The 19,948-nt window shown below is 53.2% G+C and overlaps 7 protein-coding genes across 7 annotated transcripts; 3 read left to right on the top strand and 4 right to left on the bottom strand.

The window, feature by feature from the left end:
• Window positions 1–323: 323 nt before the first annotated feature.
• On the top strand, window positions 324–2,415 carry HD553DRAFT_273799 (pyridoxal phosphate-dependent transferase; the record flags this gene model as incomplete). The annotated part of the gene is made up of 11 exons (XM_046177833.1): window positions 324–421; window positions 510–559; window positions 635–710; window positions 829–959; window positions 1,049–1,253; window positions 1,327–1,468; window positions 1,537–1,660; window positions 1,729–2,044; window positions 2,103–2,157; window positions 2,220–2,273; window positions 2,347–2,415. 11 exons carry the CDS (start codon window positions 324–326, stop codon window positions 2,413–2,415), a joined length of 1,320 nt encoding a protein of 439 aa, XP_046035395.1.
• Window positions 2,416–3,734: 1,319 nt separating this feature from the next.
• On the top strand, window positions 3,735–8,388 carry HD553DRAFT_61184 (uncharacterized protein). Its single transcript, XM_046184360.1, has 5 exons — window positions 3,735–4,298; window positions 4,365–5,126; window positions 5,186–6,882; window positions 6,952–7,992; window positions 8,058–8,388. The coding sequence occupies exons 1-5, from the start codon at window positions 3,803–3,805 to the stop codon at window positions 8,250–8,252; spliced, it is 4,191 nt and encodes a 1,396-aa protein (XP_046035394.1). The 5' UTR covers window positions 3,735–3,802; the 3' UTR covers window positions 8,253–8,388.
• Window positions 8,389–8,406: 18 nt separating this feature from the next.
• Window positions 8,407–9,847, bottom strand: HD553DRAFT_61181 (pyrroline-5-carboxylate reductase). The gene is made up of 5 exons (XM_046184359.1): window positions 9,767–9,847; window positions 9,200–9,693; window positions 8,873–9,125; window positions 8,730–8,801; window positions 8,407–8,648 (listed from the first exon to the last, which is right to left on the bottom strand). The coding sequence occupies exons 1-5, from the start codon at window positions 9,789–9,791 to the stop codon at window positions 8,524–8,526; spliced, it is 969 nt and encodes a 322-aa protein (XP_046035393.1). The 5' UTR covers window positions 9,792–9,847; the 3' UTR covers window positions 8,407–8,523.
• A 204-nt stretch (window positions 9,848–10,051) lies between these two features.
• Window positions 10,052–11,436, top strand: HD553DRAFT_331879 (uncharacterized protein). Its single transcript, XM_046182041.1, has 5 exons — window positions 10,052–10,167; window positions 10,243–10,285; window positions 10,358–10,533; window positions 10,705–10,941; window positions 11,019–11,436. Exons 1-5 carry the CDS (start codon window positions 10,142–10,144, stop codon window positions 11,314–11,316), a joined length of 780 nt encoding a protein of 259 aa, XP_046035392.1. The 5' UTR covers window positions 10,052–10,141; the 3' UTR covers window positions 11,317–11,436.
• Window positions 11,437–14,716: 3,280 nt separating this feature from the next.
• On the bottom strand, window positions 14,717–16,566 carry HD553DRAFT_61149 (putative trichothecene 3-O-acetyltransferase). Its single transcript, XM_046184358.1, has one exon. The coding sequence runs from the start codon at window positions 16,436–16,438 to the stop codon at window positions 15,008–15,010; it is 1,431 nt and encodes a 476-aa protein (XP_046035391.1). The 5' UTR covers window positions 16,439–16,566; the 3' UTR covers window positions 14,717–15,007.
• Window positions 16,567–16,840: 274 nt separating this feature from the next.
• HD553DRAFT_350963 (uncharacterized protein) lies at window positions 16,841–18,020 on the bottom strand (the record flags this gene model as incomplete). Its single annotated transcript, XM_046183578.1, has 4 exons — window positions 16,841–17,064; window positions 17,136–17,585; window positions 17,655–17,908; window positions 17,966–18,020. 4 exons carry the CDS (start codon window positions 18,018–18,020, stop codon window positions 16,846–16,848), a joined length of 978 nt encoding a protein of 325 aa, XP_046035390.1. The 3' UTR covers window positions 16,841–16,845.
• Window positions 18,021–18,817: 797 nt separating this feature from the next.
• HD553DRAFT_61090 (Sedlin, N-terminal conserved region-domain-containing protein) lies at window positions 18,818–19,799 on the bottom strand. Its single transcript, XM_046184357.1, has 4 exons — window positions 19,617–19,799; window positions 19,474–19,540; window positions 19,301–19,388; window positions 18,818–19,226 (listed from the first exon to the last, which is right to left on the bottom strand). The coding sequence occupies exons 1-4, from the start codon at window positions 19,768–19,770 to the stop codon at window positions 18,999–19,001; spliced, it is 537 nt and encodes a 178-aa protein (XP_046035389.1). The 5' UTR covers window positions 19,771–19,799; the 3' UTR covers window positions 18,818–18,998.
• Between the last annotated feature and the right edge of the window lie 149 nt (window positions 19,800–19,948).

Genomic DNA, 19,948 nt, shown 5'->3' with positions numbered 1-19,948 from the left:
CTTACAACCTGTGTACACAGCAAATCTGAGACTGTGCCTCTCGAATCCTATTTCAACCGTATCTGACAGGTCGTGAGTGGTAAAGAACCCCGGTCGTCCGGTTCCGCATAGCTGACACCGCCAAACCGACCACAGCAACTTGGATGCCCATCCGTCCAACCCGAAATCTCGCATTCCATAACATCCGAACACTCATACCTCGGACCACCCAAAACTCATTCCGTACCATTCACGAGATGTCCACTGCACCTCAGACTGCCGCGGCGACGTCCACTGTCCAGCCGAACGGGACCGCTGTCAACAGCTCGTCTAGTACCGGCGGTATGCAATCGCTCTCGAAGACTAGCTGGTCCGCGAAGAAGCAGAGCCAAAAGCTCGCCGATGGGGGTGCTGATAAGCTGGATGTATGGAGTATCTTTACGTGAGTCAGGAGTGGTCTGAACCTCATGATCGTGTGGGGCGTACGTGTTGTGCTGATCGGAATGCCTCCTTTGACGAATCTTGGGCAGACCTGCCAACATGCCTCCTGACGCTATCAACCTGGGTCAGGGATTCATGAGTACGTCTCCTCTACTGCCTATCATCGCATCGTAATAACTCGATGACTCATAACTGATCTGGAGATTACCACCAGACTGGAACCCTCCTGAGTGGGTCAGGGATGCTTCAGCCAAAGCCATGAATAGCGATGTGATGAGCAACCACTACTCGTAAGCCTACCACCTAGCCCCCTCATCCCATGTTACTTCATACTAACTCCGCTTTGCAAATTATCTATAACTCGTGATCCGTATCGTGGGAAACATATCCCATTTTCCACGTCCGCAGTCACCCTCGAGGCCGACCCAGACTGCTCAAGGCTATTAGCTCGCACTACTCGCCGCAATTCGAGAACCTGACCCGGGAGAACAGACAGTTGCGACCGGAGGAGATCGTTGTCACTGCTGGAGCCAACGAAGGTGAGTCTCCATTAAATGTATCGACCGAAATCAAGCATTTGCCAAGTTTGACGCTAATATATGGTCTCGACTCCGTTGGCAAAAAACAGGAATGTACGCCGCTCTTCTAGCCTTCCTCAACAAGGGCGACGAAGTCATCTGTATCGAGCCCTTCTTCGACCAATACCTCGCGTCGATCATTTTCAACGGTGGGAAGCCCGTCTACGTGCCGTTGCATCCTCCCGAGGCTCCCGAAGACGGCAGCTTTGTCAAGAGGACTGGGGCGGACTGGAAGCTGGATCTGAAGGAGTTTGAGTGAGTGACCATCGGTCGGTCGAAATCGGTAGATCCCAGTACGGACTGGCTCTGATGAGGACTCGATACGCAGTGCCGCTTTCACGGACAAGACCAAGGTCGTCATCATCAACACCCCTCACAACCCGTCTGGAAAGGTCTTTTCGCCAGAAGAGTTGACCGCGATCGCCGAGATCTGCACTAAGCACGATGTGCTCGTCTTGGCTGACGAAGTCGTATGTCACAAATCACGAATTCAAAAGCAAGGGTGTGCAAGCTGATATTGTCTAGGGATATCAAACAGTACGACTGCTTGACTTTTGACGGAACTGAGCATGTCAGGATCGCTGCTCTGCCTGGCATGTGGGAGAGGACCTTGACTGTTGGAAGCGCTGGAAAGTCGTTTGCCGCTACTGGTTGGCGAATCGGTGCGTTCTCGTCAAGGTGTATCATATGCATGAGGCTAGACAGGCTGATTCTGGTTATATCTCCGCAGGCTGGCTTATCGGACCCGCCGAGCTCACACTCGCCACCCTGCAAGCCTCGACAAGGATCATCTTCTGTACCAACTCGCCCTTGCAAGAAGCCGTCGCCGAGGGCCTCGAACTCGCCAATGAGAAGCGATTCTTCCCGGACCAGATCGAGGCTTACCAGGAGCGAAGAGACGTCCTTTGTTCCTACTTTGAGCAGCTCGGATTGAGCTTCACCTTGCCCCAGGGGTCTTACTTTGTCCTGGTCGACATGAGCAAGGTTAAGGTGCCCGAGGGATATGATTTCCCCGAGGTCGTCAAGGGACGAGGCAGGGATTTCGAGTGAGTAATGTTGTTCGTCGAGTGATTTTGGCATACTGATATTAAAATTGGATTGCAGGACTTGTTGGTTCATGGCACAAGAGCTCAAAGTCGTCGGTATTCCTCCTTCCGAGGTGAGTTGAAAGCCTCCCTTAGCAATACAAAAGCATATGGCGCTAACCGAGAACAAAAACAGTTCTACTGCCGAGAACACTTGCAGTTCGGCGAAAAGTTCGCTCGATTCGCTTTCGTAAGCCCATGCCCTCCCTGGTCCTCATCAGATCGATCGTTCTCTGACACGCGACTTGACGTGACCTTTACAGTGCAAGGACCTCGACACCCTGCATGCCGCTGGAAAGAGACTGCTCGGTCTCAAGAAGTACATCCAGTGATTACGTCAAGTTTGATTTGCATGTAACACCGGAATCTAGTTCATCAGCATATATGGCTCGTATCCTCGGTTCTTCGTCCAAAGTACCATCTGAAACGCGATTTCGGCGCGTTCCTCTGCCCTGATTACGCTCCTTTGAGCATTTCAGACTGGAAAGGGGTATCTGACGTTTCATTCGAGACCCTACTCAGGCTTATACTGGTGACACGCAAGCCCGAAAACCTTTCGCTCAAATGACCTACGAGCTCTTTGTGGTTTAACTAAATCGATCTCTCATTCGTCGAGATACTCAACAACCCCTATCCAACCTACCGCCAGCCGCATCAATACGCACATACGATGAATACACCTTGGAGTGAAGGGATCGGTAACCGAGGTCCGTTGCTGCCTTATGGTGGCGGACAGAAGGAATGGGAATACCAGGTGAGCCCAGTATTTCCTACTCTTTTTCAAATTTGGTCAGGCTGACGAGGGGTCCTGGCATCCCCATGGGTTTGTGATGGGATTTGAATCGTACTGTAGCCGACGAGAATACCGGGATATGAAGTTACCTACGGAGCATATGTGAGTGATTCTCGGTGCGCTCGGCCCATGGAACGGCGGTTGAGCTGATAGGTTTCCGTGGCTGTATTTGCAGACGACGTGAGTCGATCTGATAAGGGACAGGATGAGACGGGCTTACCGGAAAGGGCCTTGTGCTTACTTGACCAGATTACAAAAAGGAGTCTTGTGAGTGGAAATCCGATGGAACTGAGAAGTTCTTTCTGTAATGAGTACGAGCCGGTCTGATGCGATCTCGTCGATTTAGCTTGCCAGCAGGAACCGTCTTACCCGGAGGCGCCAACTTTGCTCATCAAGCTGTACGTTCAACGCCTGAAGCTACCAGATAGGTCGTGAAGTCCGGTAGCGGAGATTGACGATTGATGATACGCAGGTGATTGACTTCCCACTTCACTTCCCTACTGGCACGACTACCCCTGGGGGTATCATGGTCCCGGTGAGTCGCACGTTGCAGCGGGAACTCGCCTTTAGCGGTGGCTTATTGATCGAGGCTGTTTTCCCCTAGGTATCGTTGATCACAAAGGCGGATGAAAAGAAGAAGAAGACGAGTGCCCCGGAGTATTCAGTTGTGTGTGATCCAGTAGCCAGTAGCTGTTGTAACAACCCATATGATTACATTGCCACCGACGATGATACGCGAGTCACGTGACTTGTAGGGAGTAGATGATCGTTCAACCACGACAATCACAACAAACAAACAGAATCATCCTGGCTGAACTCGGCTTCACGTAGCAACTCATATCGAGTCGCTAACACTAACCTCCTGCCTGATCTACCATACATCTCTGGAAGTCCAACGAATCCCTGACTAGACTTTCTGCTAGACCATGGAAAGCCCCAGCGGGTTCTCCCCATTCAGACGCACCGACAGTCATCGAGGTGACGCATCGACAACGCGCGACCTATCCTTTTACGACCAACCCGACGACTTTTCCTCCATGGCTAACTCTCCTCTTGCGACACCTATCTCTGATACCTCTACTATCTCAAGATCCAGATCGAGATCTTCCTCCACTTCTTCCTTCGATTCCGTCGGGTCCGATGGCGCATCATCTTGTTCGTCGGTCGAACAAGTGTTCTTCGGACCTGTGGGAACGAAAGAACAGACGCTTATAGCGAAACTCAGCAAGGTCCACCTCGAGGTCGATTCAGAACGAGCGGAAGAGAAACATTTCGACAAGGAAAACTCTAAACGAAGGGTGACGAGACGAGATTCGAAAGAATTCCATCGACGGAAGACCCTGGTCTTTTCGTCCCGAGCGAGTTTGGCGAATTGCGATAGTCCGCAAGCTCGATTATGGGGGAACGGGTTTTACGTCAAGGGTGAGCTTTCTCACTCTGTTTTACCGTATCTGCGCAGGTAAAACCAACTTGACCAATCCTTGATAGGCGATGAGAAACCGCTACAACCGCAAACAAGCTCGAAATCGTCATCCCCTTTGGCGCCCTGGTCATCGGCCAACACAGCCAGATCGTCCTTCCGCCTAAACAGCCCTCGTAGTAGCTCTACGCCTACTAAAGCCCAGTCGCTCTTGAAGTCCACCACCGATACACTTGGAACCGATCCCCTTATCGAGCCAACAACGCCAGCTGTCGATTTCGACACCGATATCCAACCACCTGAGGAGGATAGGGACTCGCTCTTTCCTGAACAGGCAGCTCAGGAGTCAGAACTGACTGACCAGCAGGAAGGCGCGTCAGATCCTGCAGATTCTGAGAAGGGCGAAGACGAAGGCGAGCTCTCTGAACTCTCGGATGCCGAATCTAAAGGTGGAGCATTTGATGAAGAGGAGGAGGTTTCGGTAGAACCTGATATGGGCGTCGAAGCTGAGGCTGAGATGCCTGGTACACCGGTCGAGATTGCAGCCGATGAACCGGGAGCGCTAGGTGTCGAGCTGAGCACGCTCCGTCTAAACGAGCCGGAGATAAATGCAGAGCTTGAGATCGAGGTCGACAGACTACAAGACGATGTGGCCGCAGTCGCGGAACCTGCTACTCGACAAGAAGAAATGCCGCTTCCCGAAACCGCATCGAAGCGAACGACAAGCTCAAGGAGGAGTGCGCGGTTGTTGGAGAAGGTCGCAGCGTCTCACCGTACTGAATTTGAAGAAGCGGCGGTTGACTCGATAGAGGCTGAAGGGGTTGAAACGGGTGAGTGGCGAGATATCGATTGATGCAAGGCGCCAGTACTGACTCAAGTTGGAAAATAGAGGTCTCAGTGGATACGGCAGCGATGGAGGAACACCAAGATACGACATCGGAGCTGGCCACCAGGGAGGAGGAGGACCCAATAGAAAAGGAGAACTCCGTTGTGCTGCCTAACGCTGCTTCGTCTGACGGAACGGATCTTCCGGATGATCTTGTGTCTGAAAACGACGAGGAACGTGCAGAAGATCTCGACGAGATCATCACTCCCGTCACCGCTGCAGAAGTGGAAAATGAACACGCCGCTTCGAATGCATCAATCAATGCCTCAGGTGCTTCCGATAGGTCGAAAAGACGGGAGGAGACGATAGAATTGCCGAACGAAGAGACTTCTGAGACGACCCTCAAAGTAGCGGCTGATGTGACTTTGGAGGCGCCAGAAGTTGGAAGCGCTCGAATCGACAGTTCGAAAGCTGACCCAGTCGAAGAAACCGAGATGAAACGAACACCATCAACTCCAGATGGATCGACCGAGGACCTCGAGCCTGTGGTGGATGCGACTCCTTCGAGACAATCAGAAGCCGGTGAAACGACGTTTGATCCCGAATCTCCCATGCCCGTTTGTCGAGCGCCCAAGCCAGAGTTGATGATGGGCTTTTCTCCTCTGGGCAAGCGAGACATGGATCAGGATATCTTGCCGCTTGGCAGGCAGACGTCCTTGTCGCCAGTCGCTCACACGGCAGGAGTGGCGAAGTTCCACCTGGGCGCCTTCGATCTCGCTAAGGACGATTTAGGATCCTCGACATTGCGTGTTCGACAAGCACTCTCCCCCGAGCGCAGAAACGTGTTCGCATCGCATCAACGGCTTCCGGCGACGCCCGTCAGGACCCCGTCTAAGCAGGCCGATGCACCTCGATCGGGATTCCTACAACGGTCGATCGCCTTGCCCCCAGTCACAAAGATGCTTGACCGTAAGCTGATGAAGTCCAGCACCCCTCGGACCGACCGCAAAAAGCTTGCCAGCGATGTCATTGGGGACGGTAGCGGACGGCGCTCGAGTAAGCCTGTCGCGAGTGCCCGGGCAGTAACGACGTCAACAACCGCTCTGCCAATACTATCGCCGGAGAAGTCCGGCGATACACCTGCGAAGAGTCGACGGAAATCTCTTCGCTCAGCTGCAAACAGCTCAGCCGCGGAGGCACCGGCTGCCGTCGTCGACGAGACGCTTGGAGCACGGTCGACGGTCGCAATGCAAGAGACGCCGTCGAGACCAATTCAAGGTCAGCAAGTCGAAACTTCCTCGTCTGCCGTTCCCAGAGTAGTACAATCCACCGAAAGCAAATTGCGACAGCCTGCCAAGTCGCTCTTGAAAAAGCCATCGGCGAGCTTCCTGCCTGTTCTCAAATCGACGGTCGTAACCTCGCGTAGTGCTGCCAGTACTTGCGCTACTTCGGCGATTGCTACGACCAGTCACACCCCCTCAACTACCACCTTCGATTTCGCTCAGCCAGTTCCGAACCAAAAGATCACCAACTATGCTCCTGCAGCAAAGACTCGATCCGTTATTCCAACGATAATGAAGAGCCCCGTCAAGCAGCCGGATGTCTTCACTTCGCTTGGTCCCCCAATCAGGCCAAATCGTGCCGGGCCTATCGTTTCGACATCCAGAGGACCACCGGTTCGACCGAATATGACCCCGGTGAGAGGTGGAGGGATCCGATCATTCGGTTCTCCCGTCCGCTCCAACATGTCCCCAACAAAGGTGAGTCAATACAGGTCAGAGACCGGCTGTGTATATGAACAATCTCCACTCACACCTGCGCATTCTTAGAACTCAACGTCGAGCACGCCCCAACGCGCGCATCATTTCATGGCGCTGAGCACCCCGCAAGCCGTTCATGTCGGCCTAAACTCTCCGGCCCCCGCAAGACGAATGGATATTGCTCGAAGCAGGATGCACGCCTCGACCACTGCCCATCAGGAAAGACCGATACTCTCCATGACGGCAGATCGGCCGTTGCAGCATCAATTCGAGACGCTACCTCGGTCTAGGCTGGCAGAGCAGACCGACTCAGAGCCACCTGTTGTCCCAGTTGAACGCGTCCCACCACCACCATCAGTACCCTTAATCACACCGGTTGCGGCACCAACAGCAGCGCATGTGCCACCTGCAGCAATAGCAGAGCTTACTGTCCCCGAGCCGCCCGTAGCCTCAGCGAGTGGGACCAGTCGACGGTCTGCGCGACCAGCGCGGACAGCGGTGAATCTCGCTTCCTCTGCTACGTCTGAGGCTGTGAAGCCCAGTCGAGCCGCAGGAGGCAAACGCGAAAAGCCGAAGGTGGCAACTACGTCAACGTCAGGGAAGGCACCTGTCGTAGTCGATCTCGATTCTATCACCAAGCTCAATACCACACGCAACGAGGTGGTTTTCTCGGCCATCACTACGATCAAGCAGCGTCGCCAGGGCGAGCGACCGCGAGGCGACCCTCTTACCATTGCCGAAAAGATCGCTTCGCTGAGTCGTGAAGAACGGGCGCTGCGACGACAGCTTGAGAAGTCGGGCGCGACGTCGGAGGATGAGGACCGACCGAGTGGTTCGCTCGACAGTCATCGACGTGGGCCAGGTGAAACTGAGGACTATACGACTCCGGCTCGACCAGGCAAAAGGGCCCGAGAGGAGTCCGAGTCGCCAACCCGTGGTCCGGCGGCCAAGAAGAGTCGCATCATTTCGGGTTTGCCCTCGGTAACCGGTCCAAAGGAGGAACGACGGGTCAAGTGGGACAAGGGGTTGGTCATGATTAGTGATTCGAGAAAGACGCCCAGCGAAGCTTCGTCACAGAGTCAGGTCGTCAAGGGATGCTTGAAGAAGAACGTACGTACAAAGGCCGCAATGCATGTCAGAAGAGATCTCGATGCTAACAAATAGTTCCTCTGCAGATCGTGTTGGATCATCTCGGCAACGTGCCAAACGCCAGCCTCGGTGCTCCCGGTCTCCAGCCTCTCCCCGTCGAGGTCTTCAAGATTCGGTACGACGGCGAAGACTTTAGCGATGGCGAACCGGGCGAACCGAAATCGATCAAACGCGCTGAAAAGAGCAAGGGAAAGAAGAAGGCAGTGGCGACGGAAAAGTAGAATCTTACGCGAGTAGCAATATGTGCGATACCCCCCATCTGAAACCTCCGTGTGTAAAGGAAAGTCCTCTATGTGTAACGGGAATTACGTGCGAAACCCCCTCTATCCATCTTATAATGAACCAGCTTGTACTCTTACCGTGACATAACCGCCCTTGAATCAGTACATTGGACGGAATGACATGCATAATCCGGGCACATCAACGAGCAATTCGCGACAGCGCCTGGTATGGTTGAAGAGGGCGACATGGTCCCCCACAGCGGTTCTACTTCTAGTTCTTGCTCTGACCAAGACCGGCAGCGTGTAATGTGGCGACCTGGATCGCTCTCGCCATCGTCGATCGAACTTTGCCGTCTTCCAGCGTGAGGAGACCTGCGATCGTGCATCCTCCCGGAGCTATCATCAGGATCGAGTGACAAGAACCGTCAGCTCCGGGTCGAAGATATGTCAAGAGGGATGAGCGAGTGGATGGCTCACTCGTCACGCTGTCCTTGAGTTGGGCCGGATGAAGACCCGTCTGAAGTGCCATCCTTCCCGTCCCCTGCAGAGCTACAGCACCGACTTTCTGTCGTTAGCCTCTTCCGGTCTCCCATATCTCAATTTAAAGGCACAGTACCCACTTTGCGCAGCAAGCTCCAAAGCTTCTGCCCTAGGCAAGCCCATCATGACACCTCCATCCGCCATGGCCTCTAGTACGAGCGCTACAAAGGCCGGTCCGGACCCCGCCAAGGCTGTACAGGCGTCGAAGTGTTTCTCGTCCAGGAAACGGACTCTGCCACAGGGGGTGAAGAGGGAGAGGAGGATCTGGCGGGTCAGGGGAGATGATTGTGATGATGTCGGGGGAGGAGTTATCACTGTCATTCCTTCGCCGATCTACCGATGCAGACGCGGAGAGCGAAATCAGCGGGAGATGAAGGGTAACATATAGGAGGTGGGCAAAGACCGACCTTGCTAGGCGTGTTGGGCATGGCTCGGAGACAGACCGTGCTCTCCGGACACAGCTCTTTAAGCTGTTCCATCCTCACTCCCGCACAGATACTGATGACCATCTTTCCCTCGAGAGCTTGTGACATCCCTTCCTGAGTGAGGATCCCGGCTACCATCTGTGGTTTACAGCAGAGGAGGATGACATCGCTCTGGGTGACCGCTTGCAAGTTGCTCTCGGGTCCAGCCAAGACTTGGACGCCGTTACCGCCCGCTCGGCCGGAAGAGACGTATTCCATGGCGTTCAAGGTCTTGCTAAGCTTCCTGACGGTCTCTTCCCGGCCGACGGTCGCGATAAAGCCAGAAGGGAGGGAAGCTTCAGGAGCGGAGAGGGAGAACGATTGCGTAGGGGTCGAGAAACCTGAGACCGATTCGTTAGGGGTCTGCGGGGAGAGGGGACGGGATTGGAGCGAGGTGAAGACTCCGGAGAGGATGGCGATGCCCATAGTACCGCATCCTTTAGGACATCAAGGGTAGGTCGGGTATGGTCAGTTCGAGGTCGCGCTTTGTGTGGAGTTGACGGTACTCACCTAGGACGGCGAGGTTGTAGCCCATATTGGTTGCAGTAGATATAGTACGTTAGTAAAAGAGGCTAGGCTATGATGTCCATGTGATCCGGATTGAACGTTGGCAAGTTGCAAAAAAGCAGGTGGAAGTTGACTTTCGGGTTGGACTGACTCGCTCGTCGGACCGAGAACGTTCCGGAACCTAATTCCATGATATACTTCCGGTGATCACTGATTATGTAATTGACTGATTCTCGGATCCGCCACCCCTCATGACCTCCAGGCTCTAACGGTCAAAAGGTTCAAATACGCTCAACAATACCACGCACAATCATTCAACGCTTGCCCAGGTGCATCACATCTCCCTTTGCGCAACTCTTCACATAGAATCACTTCAAAATGGCTTCCCATTTGGCCAACATCTTGTGAGTCCGCTTTGCGCGCAGTCTTCCCGTCAATCCTCTCTAACATCTTCGCACGTCCAACCTCGAACCCCGTAGCGGTACCGAACAGGACCGAGTCAACTGTTCCTTCTACTACAAAGTGAGCACATCCAATCTCACAAATCCCCTCAGTGCTCTATCTTACCCTTGTGCTCGTCTTTGTGAACCCTAGATTGGAGCCTGCAGACACGGAGACCGTTGTTCCCGTAAACACATCAAACCTCCCTTTTCCCAGACCATCCTCCTCCCGAACGTCTACCAAAACCCGGGACACACGCCGCAGGGACAGAATTGGACGAAGGAGCAGTTGCAGGCGGATTTCGATAGGTTCTATGAGGATTTCTACATGTGAGTTGGGGAGTTGACAAAGATAAGGGAGGGTGCAGTCGAACGTCTTACTCATCTCCATTGCTTTGTTGTCTTCCCGCTCGGTCGTCTTCATCCTTCCCTCAAATTACCTATTCACACTCTTTCCCGCCTCTCAATGACCTCCAAATTCACCCCTTTCCGACTCCGCAGCGAACTAGCTAAAAACGGTCACCTGCACGAGATGCACGTCTGCGACAACGTTGGGGACCACCTCCAAGGCAACGTCTATGCGCGGTACGAATGGGAGGCCGAGGCGTCTCGTGCGGTGCAGGACCTGAACACTCGGTGGTATGCGGGTAAACCGCTCTATGCGGAGTTGTCGCCGGTGACGGATTTCAAGGAGGCTTGTTGTAGGCAGAACGAGATGGGGGAGTGCACCCGGGGAGGGTGAGTCACACGTTCCTGTTATTCGTCAACAAGCTGCTTCTCGCTCACATGCGTTTGTCTTTTGATCGCGATGACAGGTTCTGCAACTTTATGCACCTCTCCCATCCATCCCTAAACCTCGTCAAATCCTTGGAACACTCTCAAAGGCTCGAGATGCGTAAAGTCCAGGCCAACCCGCCGCAAGATCCGTCAGGTCCTAACGGCAATTCGAACGGAAACGGCGTGGGTGGAGGAGACGCACTGGGCTGGGTACCGGGAAGGATGGCTACCGGAGGAGGTGGTGGTGGTGGAGGTGGGGACGCTGGATGGGTACCGCCGGCAAAAGCGGACGATGAGGGGGTTTACGAGGGTGATAGTTGGAAGCCGAGTTATTAGGATGGATTTCAGACTCTGGGGTCCTCGCCGCCACTTCGGGTCAGGACCGGGTTCGTTAGTTTTATGTGTATAGACATGCATGGGATATTACGGTAATCATGTTGTGCGTATACGGGTCCGTCAGGGTTTTCCGTGATACCCAGCTATTGAGAGGGCGCCTGGGTGAGGATTGCGTTCCAGAGGCTACAAACTAGTTCTACAGCTCACAATCGCGCGCAGATCTTGCCATATCCTCACATAATTGATGGCAGGCATAACAGGATCGTTTCTCAAGCAGTTGGAGTCGAGCTTGATCTGCCTTGTAGCCGCCACGGTCAACTGGATGTAGCCCCTGGAGGAGAAGGGAGGAAGGTATGATCAAGGGATGGATGGGTAATCTAATCGCGTTACCACTACAAAAGCTCTACATTCTTCGATACATCGGAATGGCTATCGGTCGGTGTTTTCGCGGTCTTCCCGGGGGTCTCTCCCTTGCCATGTTTCAATACTCCTCGTCATGATCTCGTCCTTTGTCACAAAATGCTTCTTTCTGTCTACGATATGTGCATCTGCGACATTTCAAGGTAGCCCAGCTTACTTTGTGACTCTTTTCTGGACTGACAAGAATACCTTTGCACTTTGGGGCAGACTTCATCGATCCATCGCACGCTCTACAGTAAATTTTTGCGTTGTGACGATCCTTACAGACCGCAAAGTCGATTCCCTCTAGCCGCAGGACTTTCCACAAGTCTTTCCGGAGCTTTAGATCAAGAGCGCTTCCTTTCTGTATGCCCTGACGCTTGTACCATACTTCAAGCCTGATTTGCGACCGGTCATCCATCTCACGCCATTCAAGGAGTACCCTTGGATTAGCCCATTCGTCGAACCAGTCGTAGTGGGAGTCGGCCTCCCACAAACTAGAAGTCACAGTCTCCTCGCTGTCGGACGTGTACAATGCGGTGTTCTGACGCCTGGACTCTTCTGCCTGAACGATTGGGCTCGAATGATGCCCACTGGCATCTTCCTTTGTTCCGGACGAGTAGAACGGTTGCTGCTGGTGGCTAACCTCAAGATCCTGACTGCCATCCTCGATTTGAAGATCAGTGCTTTTCTTCCTGGATCGGGAAGTTAGACTGCTTCCCCATGACTGCCCAGCGCTGCTCTCCCTTGATGGCACCCGCGTGCTGATTTCTTTCGATTGCGCTACAGCACTTGTGGAAACAGGCGAGGCTGAAGCGCCAGCGACAAATTCAGCCCGCGATGTGGGATCGGATAAATCTGCGACTGAGAGGCTGTGATCGTCTGCGAGAATTTCTGCCATCTCGCTCGTATACTAGAAGTCAGAAGTCGTACGATAAGAACACGGTTCGTGACTTTGTCAAGTAGCTAATCATAATGAGGATGTCACTGTGAAGAACGCCATCTTATATATCATTTATCTCTCCTCCGGCCCGCAGGGTATCACTGCAAGAGCGCTTAAGAATAAGCTGAAGAAGGCTGAGCTCCTTTCATCGTCAATTGAAATTACTGGACAGCGCTGCGGTAGCAGACGACAGGCTCGTGTTGGGTACCACGTGACGCAGTCGCCGACTTGTATCATTTCGGTGAGGCGTTTCATATGGCCCTTTGCTCGCACATCGCCGTAGATCAACGCAGAGCGTTTTCTGAGAAAACAAAGGGTCGACCACTACTTTCGATCAGCCTCGAGACAAGTTACAGCCGAATCCTAGAGGTATTCGGTGCGCGATCCGACAGATCTGAGCAACAGACATCATCTCGCATAACGAAGCAGGCCAAATCCGCCGCAAGTACATTGCGCATTGCATGGTTAGACCGCATCGGAACCTAGACTTCTCTTACTTCTCACGCTAACACGCTGACACTATCTACAATCAGTTAATGCGGCTACCAAGAAAGGACAAGTCAATCTAAGCAATTCTTGCTAGCAATGGTTGTAAGCAGTCGTCGTAATAACCCTCAAACCCAGAACCGCCCAAGAGACAACGCGCGCCTATAGCTAAACGCGCGGGGCATAGCTATAACTCGCACCGGGGAAATCTGCGCTTTCGGTACTGGTTTGAAGCGGCACTCATTTTGCAAACCACTGGAGGACCTTCGTGATCGTTTGAATGTCGGTGACTAAGTGACGCCACGTAACCAGAATTATACTGGTTAGAAAATCCGCCATGGGGTCGTAGATCGTAGACGGTTCTCCGTGATCTCCAGCGGATCGGAGGGCAAAGTTGACAAGACTGCTTCTCTGGTCGAGTCGGCGCCCTCGTATTCAAGCCCACAAACGACTTGTGAATGGAGCCAACGGGCTACAATCGCGAAATCAAGCAGATGCGCGTTCCGAGTGAACTCGACGATGAGCAGTCTTGGGATGGCTGCAATTGTGAAGTTGCGGACGAGCAGATTCGGAGTATGCTTGTCTTGGCTTCGGTACTTCATGCGATCATCCAGCGCTACCATGGCCCAGACTTGTCAGCAGCATCTTATTGATCTGACTGAACAACACGTCAACCTTACTATTGTCGTGGCTCAAAACCATGAATAAAACCATGAACAACACGTCAACCTCACTGCTGTTGTGGCTCAGCACCACAACAAACACCTAGCAAATCTCTAACATGTCGCGACCAATCTCCATGATGTTAAGAAGACTATTATGAATTATAGGGAGGAATATATCAGCAACTTCCATGATTTAGCTGTGGCTCAGGGTCACTTCGAGACTAGGGCGAGACAGGTTGCAGGGGAGGTTGTTGGGGAAGCCATTGCTGCCAGAAGGCAACAGACCAGAGGTCACGTACAAGAATGGCTCAACAGGCAGATTGGATCAGCTCAGAGTCATGCTGCAGCCTTGATTGCTGCTGCTCAGCGTCAAGCCACAGGTACGTCCGCTCCCGGACCATGAAACTCTGGGCAGACAGAGATCGTCTGACATGCCCATACTTCCTTCGACGGTCGTGCTGATTACATACACCTGCGAGTAAGCCCGATTGTCGGGCTTGATTGTTTCCGGCGTCTCATCAACATGGGCCATAGCAAACCTGTTTCTGCGGAAGCCCTTGTGACCAGGAAATTTCCTTGCCGAGGACCTGCATTAACAATTCGGAAAAGGAGACCGAGCTGGGGAGTCGGTACTTACATGTCAGGATCAGGTTGCCACCGATGTTCGCAAACCGTCGATAAGCGCGACCTCCACATCATGTCCGAAGAGGTCCTTGCTCCATTCTTGATAGAACGTGTCATGAACCTTGAGCGCGTTTGTTAAGAGCCTCCCGGTCTTCTTGACGTGTTTTACTGATCGCAAGTGCATCTCGCGTCGTCGATACATCTGAACGTAAAAGCGCTGCATATCAGACCTATGATCTTTGCGTACCTGTCGATCGAAGCCCGATGCTTGAGTTACATCCACGAGAGAGCGGGATGGTTGGACTCGGAGAGATGGTCGGCAAGGACGAGGAATTGCGATAGGTTGCGATCACGACGTCGGCCCTTGACCCCCCTCATAAGCAAGAGGCATCGGCGGAGCGTGAGCGATGCCCCCTAACCAGATCTCTTATGACGACTTGTCATATCATCCCTCACTCCGAATCGACACTGAGTGAGAAGATAGTCCATGCCTGGATCCCTGCCGTCGACGAGCAGCTTTCAGCCGGTTCATCATGGTGTATTGGTATAGATCGTATACACATGGTCGCGCAATCTACGACAGCAACAGGTCATTCTCGTTCAGAGTCCCATATTCGGCAAACACCCGATCATTGTACATCTTGAGCAGGTCGCCGCGCCTTGCACAGATATGAAGCACGGTCTCTCCTTCCCGTCCTTTGGGCAAAAAGTACATCAATCCGAGTACGGGCGGTATCAAGGTGCGGCGGATGGCGACAGGAAGACCCAGTCCGAGGCCAAAATCGAATTGACTGCACCGCATGCTCGCCCATGAGCTCATCATGATGTCCAGTTCGGGATCCAGACTGCCTGTCAGCGCGATCGAATCCTTGTCATTTGCACGATGAATGAGGGTGGCTAGTTCGCGGGTGGTCTCTCGCAAGTTGGAAGTAGCGGGATCGACGGCAGCCCGGAGCTCTTGCGCGATCGAGCTGAGCGGGCTCTCTACCAATGACCCGAGCGAGCGGGTAGAGAATGCCATGTTTGTGATATACCCGGGATAAGCGGCGGGGATGCCTAGGTACCGACGAGGATTGACAGCTCGACCGATGGTACTGGGTGTGTCTGACGGATATCGAGTGCAACGGGCCCGAGCCAACGCTTGCCAGACCAGGCCAGTCAAGGCATCGTCTGTGGACACGTATCCGGACTCGAGCCCGAGATTGGCTTCCGCTTTGAGCTTTGTCAAGGCCTTTGCGGAAAAGGTGAAGTCGGTCCAGCATGGCTCGGCCGGATCGACAGATGGACGCAGACCCTCCCATCTGGCGATAGGAGGAGCAGGGACCGGCACATGTCTCCTAAGATATCGCGAGTCTGGTCGAGGTTGCCACTCTTCTGGAAAGGGCAGAACGATACCCTCGCGAGCCATGTTTCCCATCCGGATCTCCTCGTCCGTAAAGGTTTCGCCGTGACAAGCCTTGTTCAGTAGGTAGGCCAGCTGTTCCTGACCTGTCCCGTCGAGTGCCTGATGATGCCCTACGAGGTTGACCGTGATACCTCCCTGAAGCTGGCTGACCTGGACTGTCAACACCGCCGACCTGGCTTCCACTTGGTCAGGTTTGCCCGGAAGTACGTCGTACGGCGAGACCATCTCCTCGGGCAGTTGACGACACGGACAACCGTCCGTCATAAAATCCTTCATGTTGAAACGAGAGTAATCAACCCGTTGATCTTTGAAGATGACCCGAGGAGGTGCATTTGTGTGCCTGATCTTGTAGACTCCAGGTGTTATTGTTGTATCGCTGGACTCGACCTTGACGACTCGCCCAGCGGTCCATGGAAAGGCTTGGGCGAGTCTTTCGAGACCTGTCTGCAGCGTGGCCGCAATCTTGCTTGTCGAATCCTCTGCGAGGTTTGCTTCAGAGCCATGCGTGGGGAAGCAGAAGACGAACGGGGTAGAGACGCCAGCCGAGCCTTGCTGTCCGAACAGCTCGAGGGTCGTGTCGGGATAGGGAGGTGCTGTCATTACCGTCAGAGCTATTGATACGGATCGTGTGGCAAGGCTGATTGACTGCTGCAAGTTAGAGATGCGACATTAGTGGGGCGACCTGTTTTATATTCGTGTTATTGAGCCACCAAGAGTTGAGATGCGAGTCATATGCGAGTCATAATAGGTCGTCGAACAAATGTAGCTACTACTCTTAGGATGTGAAGTGCTCGGGTCCGGGTCCGGGTCCGGGGCAACTGCATTTGATCCCGTCGACTCCTCCACCACTGCACCACACGCACCACCTTCAAGTTTCACGAGATCTTTCGTCGCAGCACGCGAATCACTAAGATGTACCCTCCGGACATGGTGCGGTGCATCTTGTACCGTTCCTCTGCAACAAGAAACTCGGATACAACAAGCGTATGATATGCTATTGTAGTCATTTATTGCTTTTCGTTGCGCTCAAACGTCTTCAGCGGATTGGCAGGCCTCTCCTCGACACCCTTCACATGGACGACCCTCAAGCTTGACGTCGCATCTGTCCCATACATTTTACCTTCTTTGTGGTTCCAATATTTGACCCAACGCGAATTGTATGTAGCGTCGCTAACGCCCCAAACACCTTTCGAGTCAACGTCCCCGGTTTCGATCATGATCACCGGCTGTCGGAGGGAAAGCGGGACCGATAAGGGCGAGTTTGGTATGCAAACGACACTGATGAAACAGTACTGACCGTGAATTTAGACCTCAGGAGGATCCTGAATATCTCATCGCTTGCCGATTCTTTCCCATCTAATACCTTCGGCTCAGACGTCCCGGTCGCCACACACTCCACCCCAGTCAAGATTTCGCAATAAGCGATGACATACTGTTCGACATTTTCAAGCGTGACCTGATCTTCAGGAATATCACTTTGATACCACTTGTCTCTAAGGGTCTGTCCAAGCAGATACGGCCAGTAGGTCGGCCAATCAAGGATGTTCCTGATCGATCCCAGCTTGTTGGGCAAGTCTGTGATCTCTTGAGGTGAATACGTTGTGTAGTCGGTCACATCCGTCCTATTCTTTCCTATAGTGACAGTGACCTTTGACATCTCCGCGTCATCGTAGATGCAATACGAATCTCTATCTTTCCTTGTGCTGTCGTTGGAGGCGAACATTTCCCGGAGATCAGTAGCTGCAAACTATAGCATAAGATAGGCGCGTTCAATTAACGGCAAGCAGGACAGGTCGTTAACTAGGAGACGGCTCACCTGAGACCAAGCGCCTATGACGGCGAGCCTGGCGTGATAGGCATAGTTGTCTGGCACTGGATCGGTGGCAACGACGTCTTTTTGTTTGATATTGGGTAACCCGGAATCCTTTGGCCCGGGCCGCCAGATAGCTTTTCCATGACGATCGGTGCAATCCTGGATGTCTCGCAGACAGGCTGCCTTGACCGATTCGGTCGCGCTGGTTTCTTCATAGGTCCCAGGCTGAACACCGGCGGGAGCCGGCATAGACGTGACTGTTGCGCAACGAATCAGTCCTCATTATGATCCCTAATCCTCTCCTCGCGACTGACCTCGTTGTGCATAGGCAAGCAACGTCAGGATCGGGAGAAGGGTAAAAGTGTGCATGGTTATGTAGCCCGAACGAATGACGAGTATATAGAATGTGGTTGAGAAGGACGATTGGGGAGATTTGCTTGGAAGAGGGAGCTTGTAGACAGGCCTTGGACAAAGCGGTTGAACTCGATCAAGAAGAGCTGGTAGGTTCCTTTGCTTATAAGCCCAGTCGGTATGTGCGAAACACGAGCCTCGAAGCATCTGAAACAGGCGAGCTTTCAAAGGAGCAAGACGCGAGCCAAACCGGAAGATTCAAAAAGGAGTGACAGCGATCGAGTAAGGGTTGCCAAGGGAATCTTGCATTACATCCTCCTCAATGTCGCAAGAGCAAATCGTCTGCCGTTGATCGTCTCATCTGCGTTGGCTAATACATGTCATCTATACCTACATGTCCACCCCGTATCTGTCGTATACTCTACCACTCTCAAAAGTACACGTCAATATTAGGGCGAATCCCGCGCTTTCCTTCCAATGTACACTCAAGCCGATCCCTGATCGCCCCAGAGGTGAAGTCTGAGAACCGCTCCTCCGCTTTGACGTGGGATGGTAACCAGCTCCCCCTCAAAGTAGATGCAAAGGCGACCTTGAGAAATAGCAATCGGAAGGAAGAGGCGCAGGACTTGCTATAGGGCCGGGGGATGGGATCGTAAGATCGCAGTGCCGGGGGAAACTCGCGCTCGATGTGTAGATTGTCTGTGTGATGCCTCTATGAGGAGGCTAGACGCGGCACCGAGCTCGAGCCCCTTGACCCATGATGGTGCAGGTTTCCAATGAAGGCTGAGTTTCGCGGGCGTGACTCCAGCTGGACGATCGACCGGTCTCATCTTGCGTCTTGTATCATGGGGTATCGTTATACGTGTACACTAATATAAAAAAGTCTCGTCAATACAAGGCATCCCACTTCTACGAGGGGGTCGTGTCGAGCGAATCGTCGTCTTGTCGTTATACCTCCGTCATTTCGTTGGCGACTCCAGCCATCGAGCTCGAGTCTCACGATCTGCCTCCGTTAAGCAACCTTCCCAACCTTTCAGCCCCGTACTTCATCTTCCCGCTCAATCTGAGATCTTCGGGTCGAGGCAAGGTCGATAACGAAAGCGCGCCGTCGGAGATGGGCGGCAAGGGGGAGATGACCTCTGCTTTCGGTGTCGGGTTCGAGTTCAGGAGGAGGAAAGGGTTCGCAGAGGCGGTGTTGTACAGTTGGTGGATTGTCCGACAAATCTGTAGCAGAATTCGGAGGGAATTGATCGGGCTCTGAAAGGTGCAGTTATTGCCTAGCAGGAGCAGTAGCTTACGGTAACGACGTCGCTATCCTTGATGATCCCGTCGATCAGACCTAAACTGACGATGATCCTCAACCGAGATGCTGTCCGGTAACCGTACCTGATGACATTCAGGTTGATTTCCCGCATTCCGACCGGGTCAATGTCTATTCGGTATTCGCACAAGCGAGGGCGGTGGGACGTACACGGCGAGATCATCCATGCTAAAAAGCAAGCCTAGGAAGTTGTCCTCTTTGCGAGCGACATTCGATTCTGCCCATAGTCGAATGTAAGTAACCTTATCATCAGCATGTTATTGCTAGCAACATTCTCGAAGAGTCACCCTTACCTCTCTCTTCGATGATGTCGAGAGCCGAATGTGCGATATGGTGATACCGTAGTTCATCCTGTACGCCCGTATAGCTATGAACGTACAGCGGGTTGTTGTTCGGCGTGACGATCGCGAAGGTAGCTAGGTGGAGAGGAACCGTCCGGGATGTCATGGCTGCAGGAGAGGTGGGGAATAACAACGGTCTACCGAGAAATCAACACATGCAGGATGTAGTCGGGATACCGGTCGGAAGGTCAATGTAGGTAGAGAGCCTAGCGTTTGTTCGAATCGCATATTCACTTTCACAATCCTCAACCTTCCACCGATCTCATCACCGATCGACCTTTCAA

The sequence above is a fragment of the Filobasidium floriforme genome, assembly GCF_021052385.1.
Source record: "Filobasidium floriforme strain CBS 6241 chromosome Unknown HD553scaffold_15, whole genome shotgun sequence".
NCBI classification, from domain to species: domain Eukaryota; kingdom Fungi; phylum Basidiomycota; class Tremellomycetes; order Filobasidiales; family Filobasidiaceae; genus Filobasidium; species Filobasidium floriforme.
The sequence above is the reverse complement of the archived record's forward strand: the minus strand, read 5'-3'. Positions and strand labels throughout refer to the sequence as shown.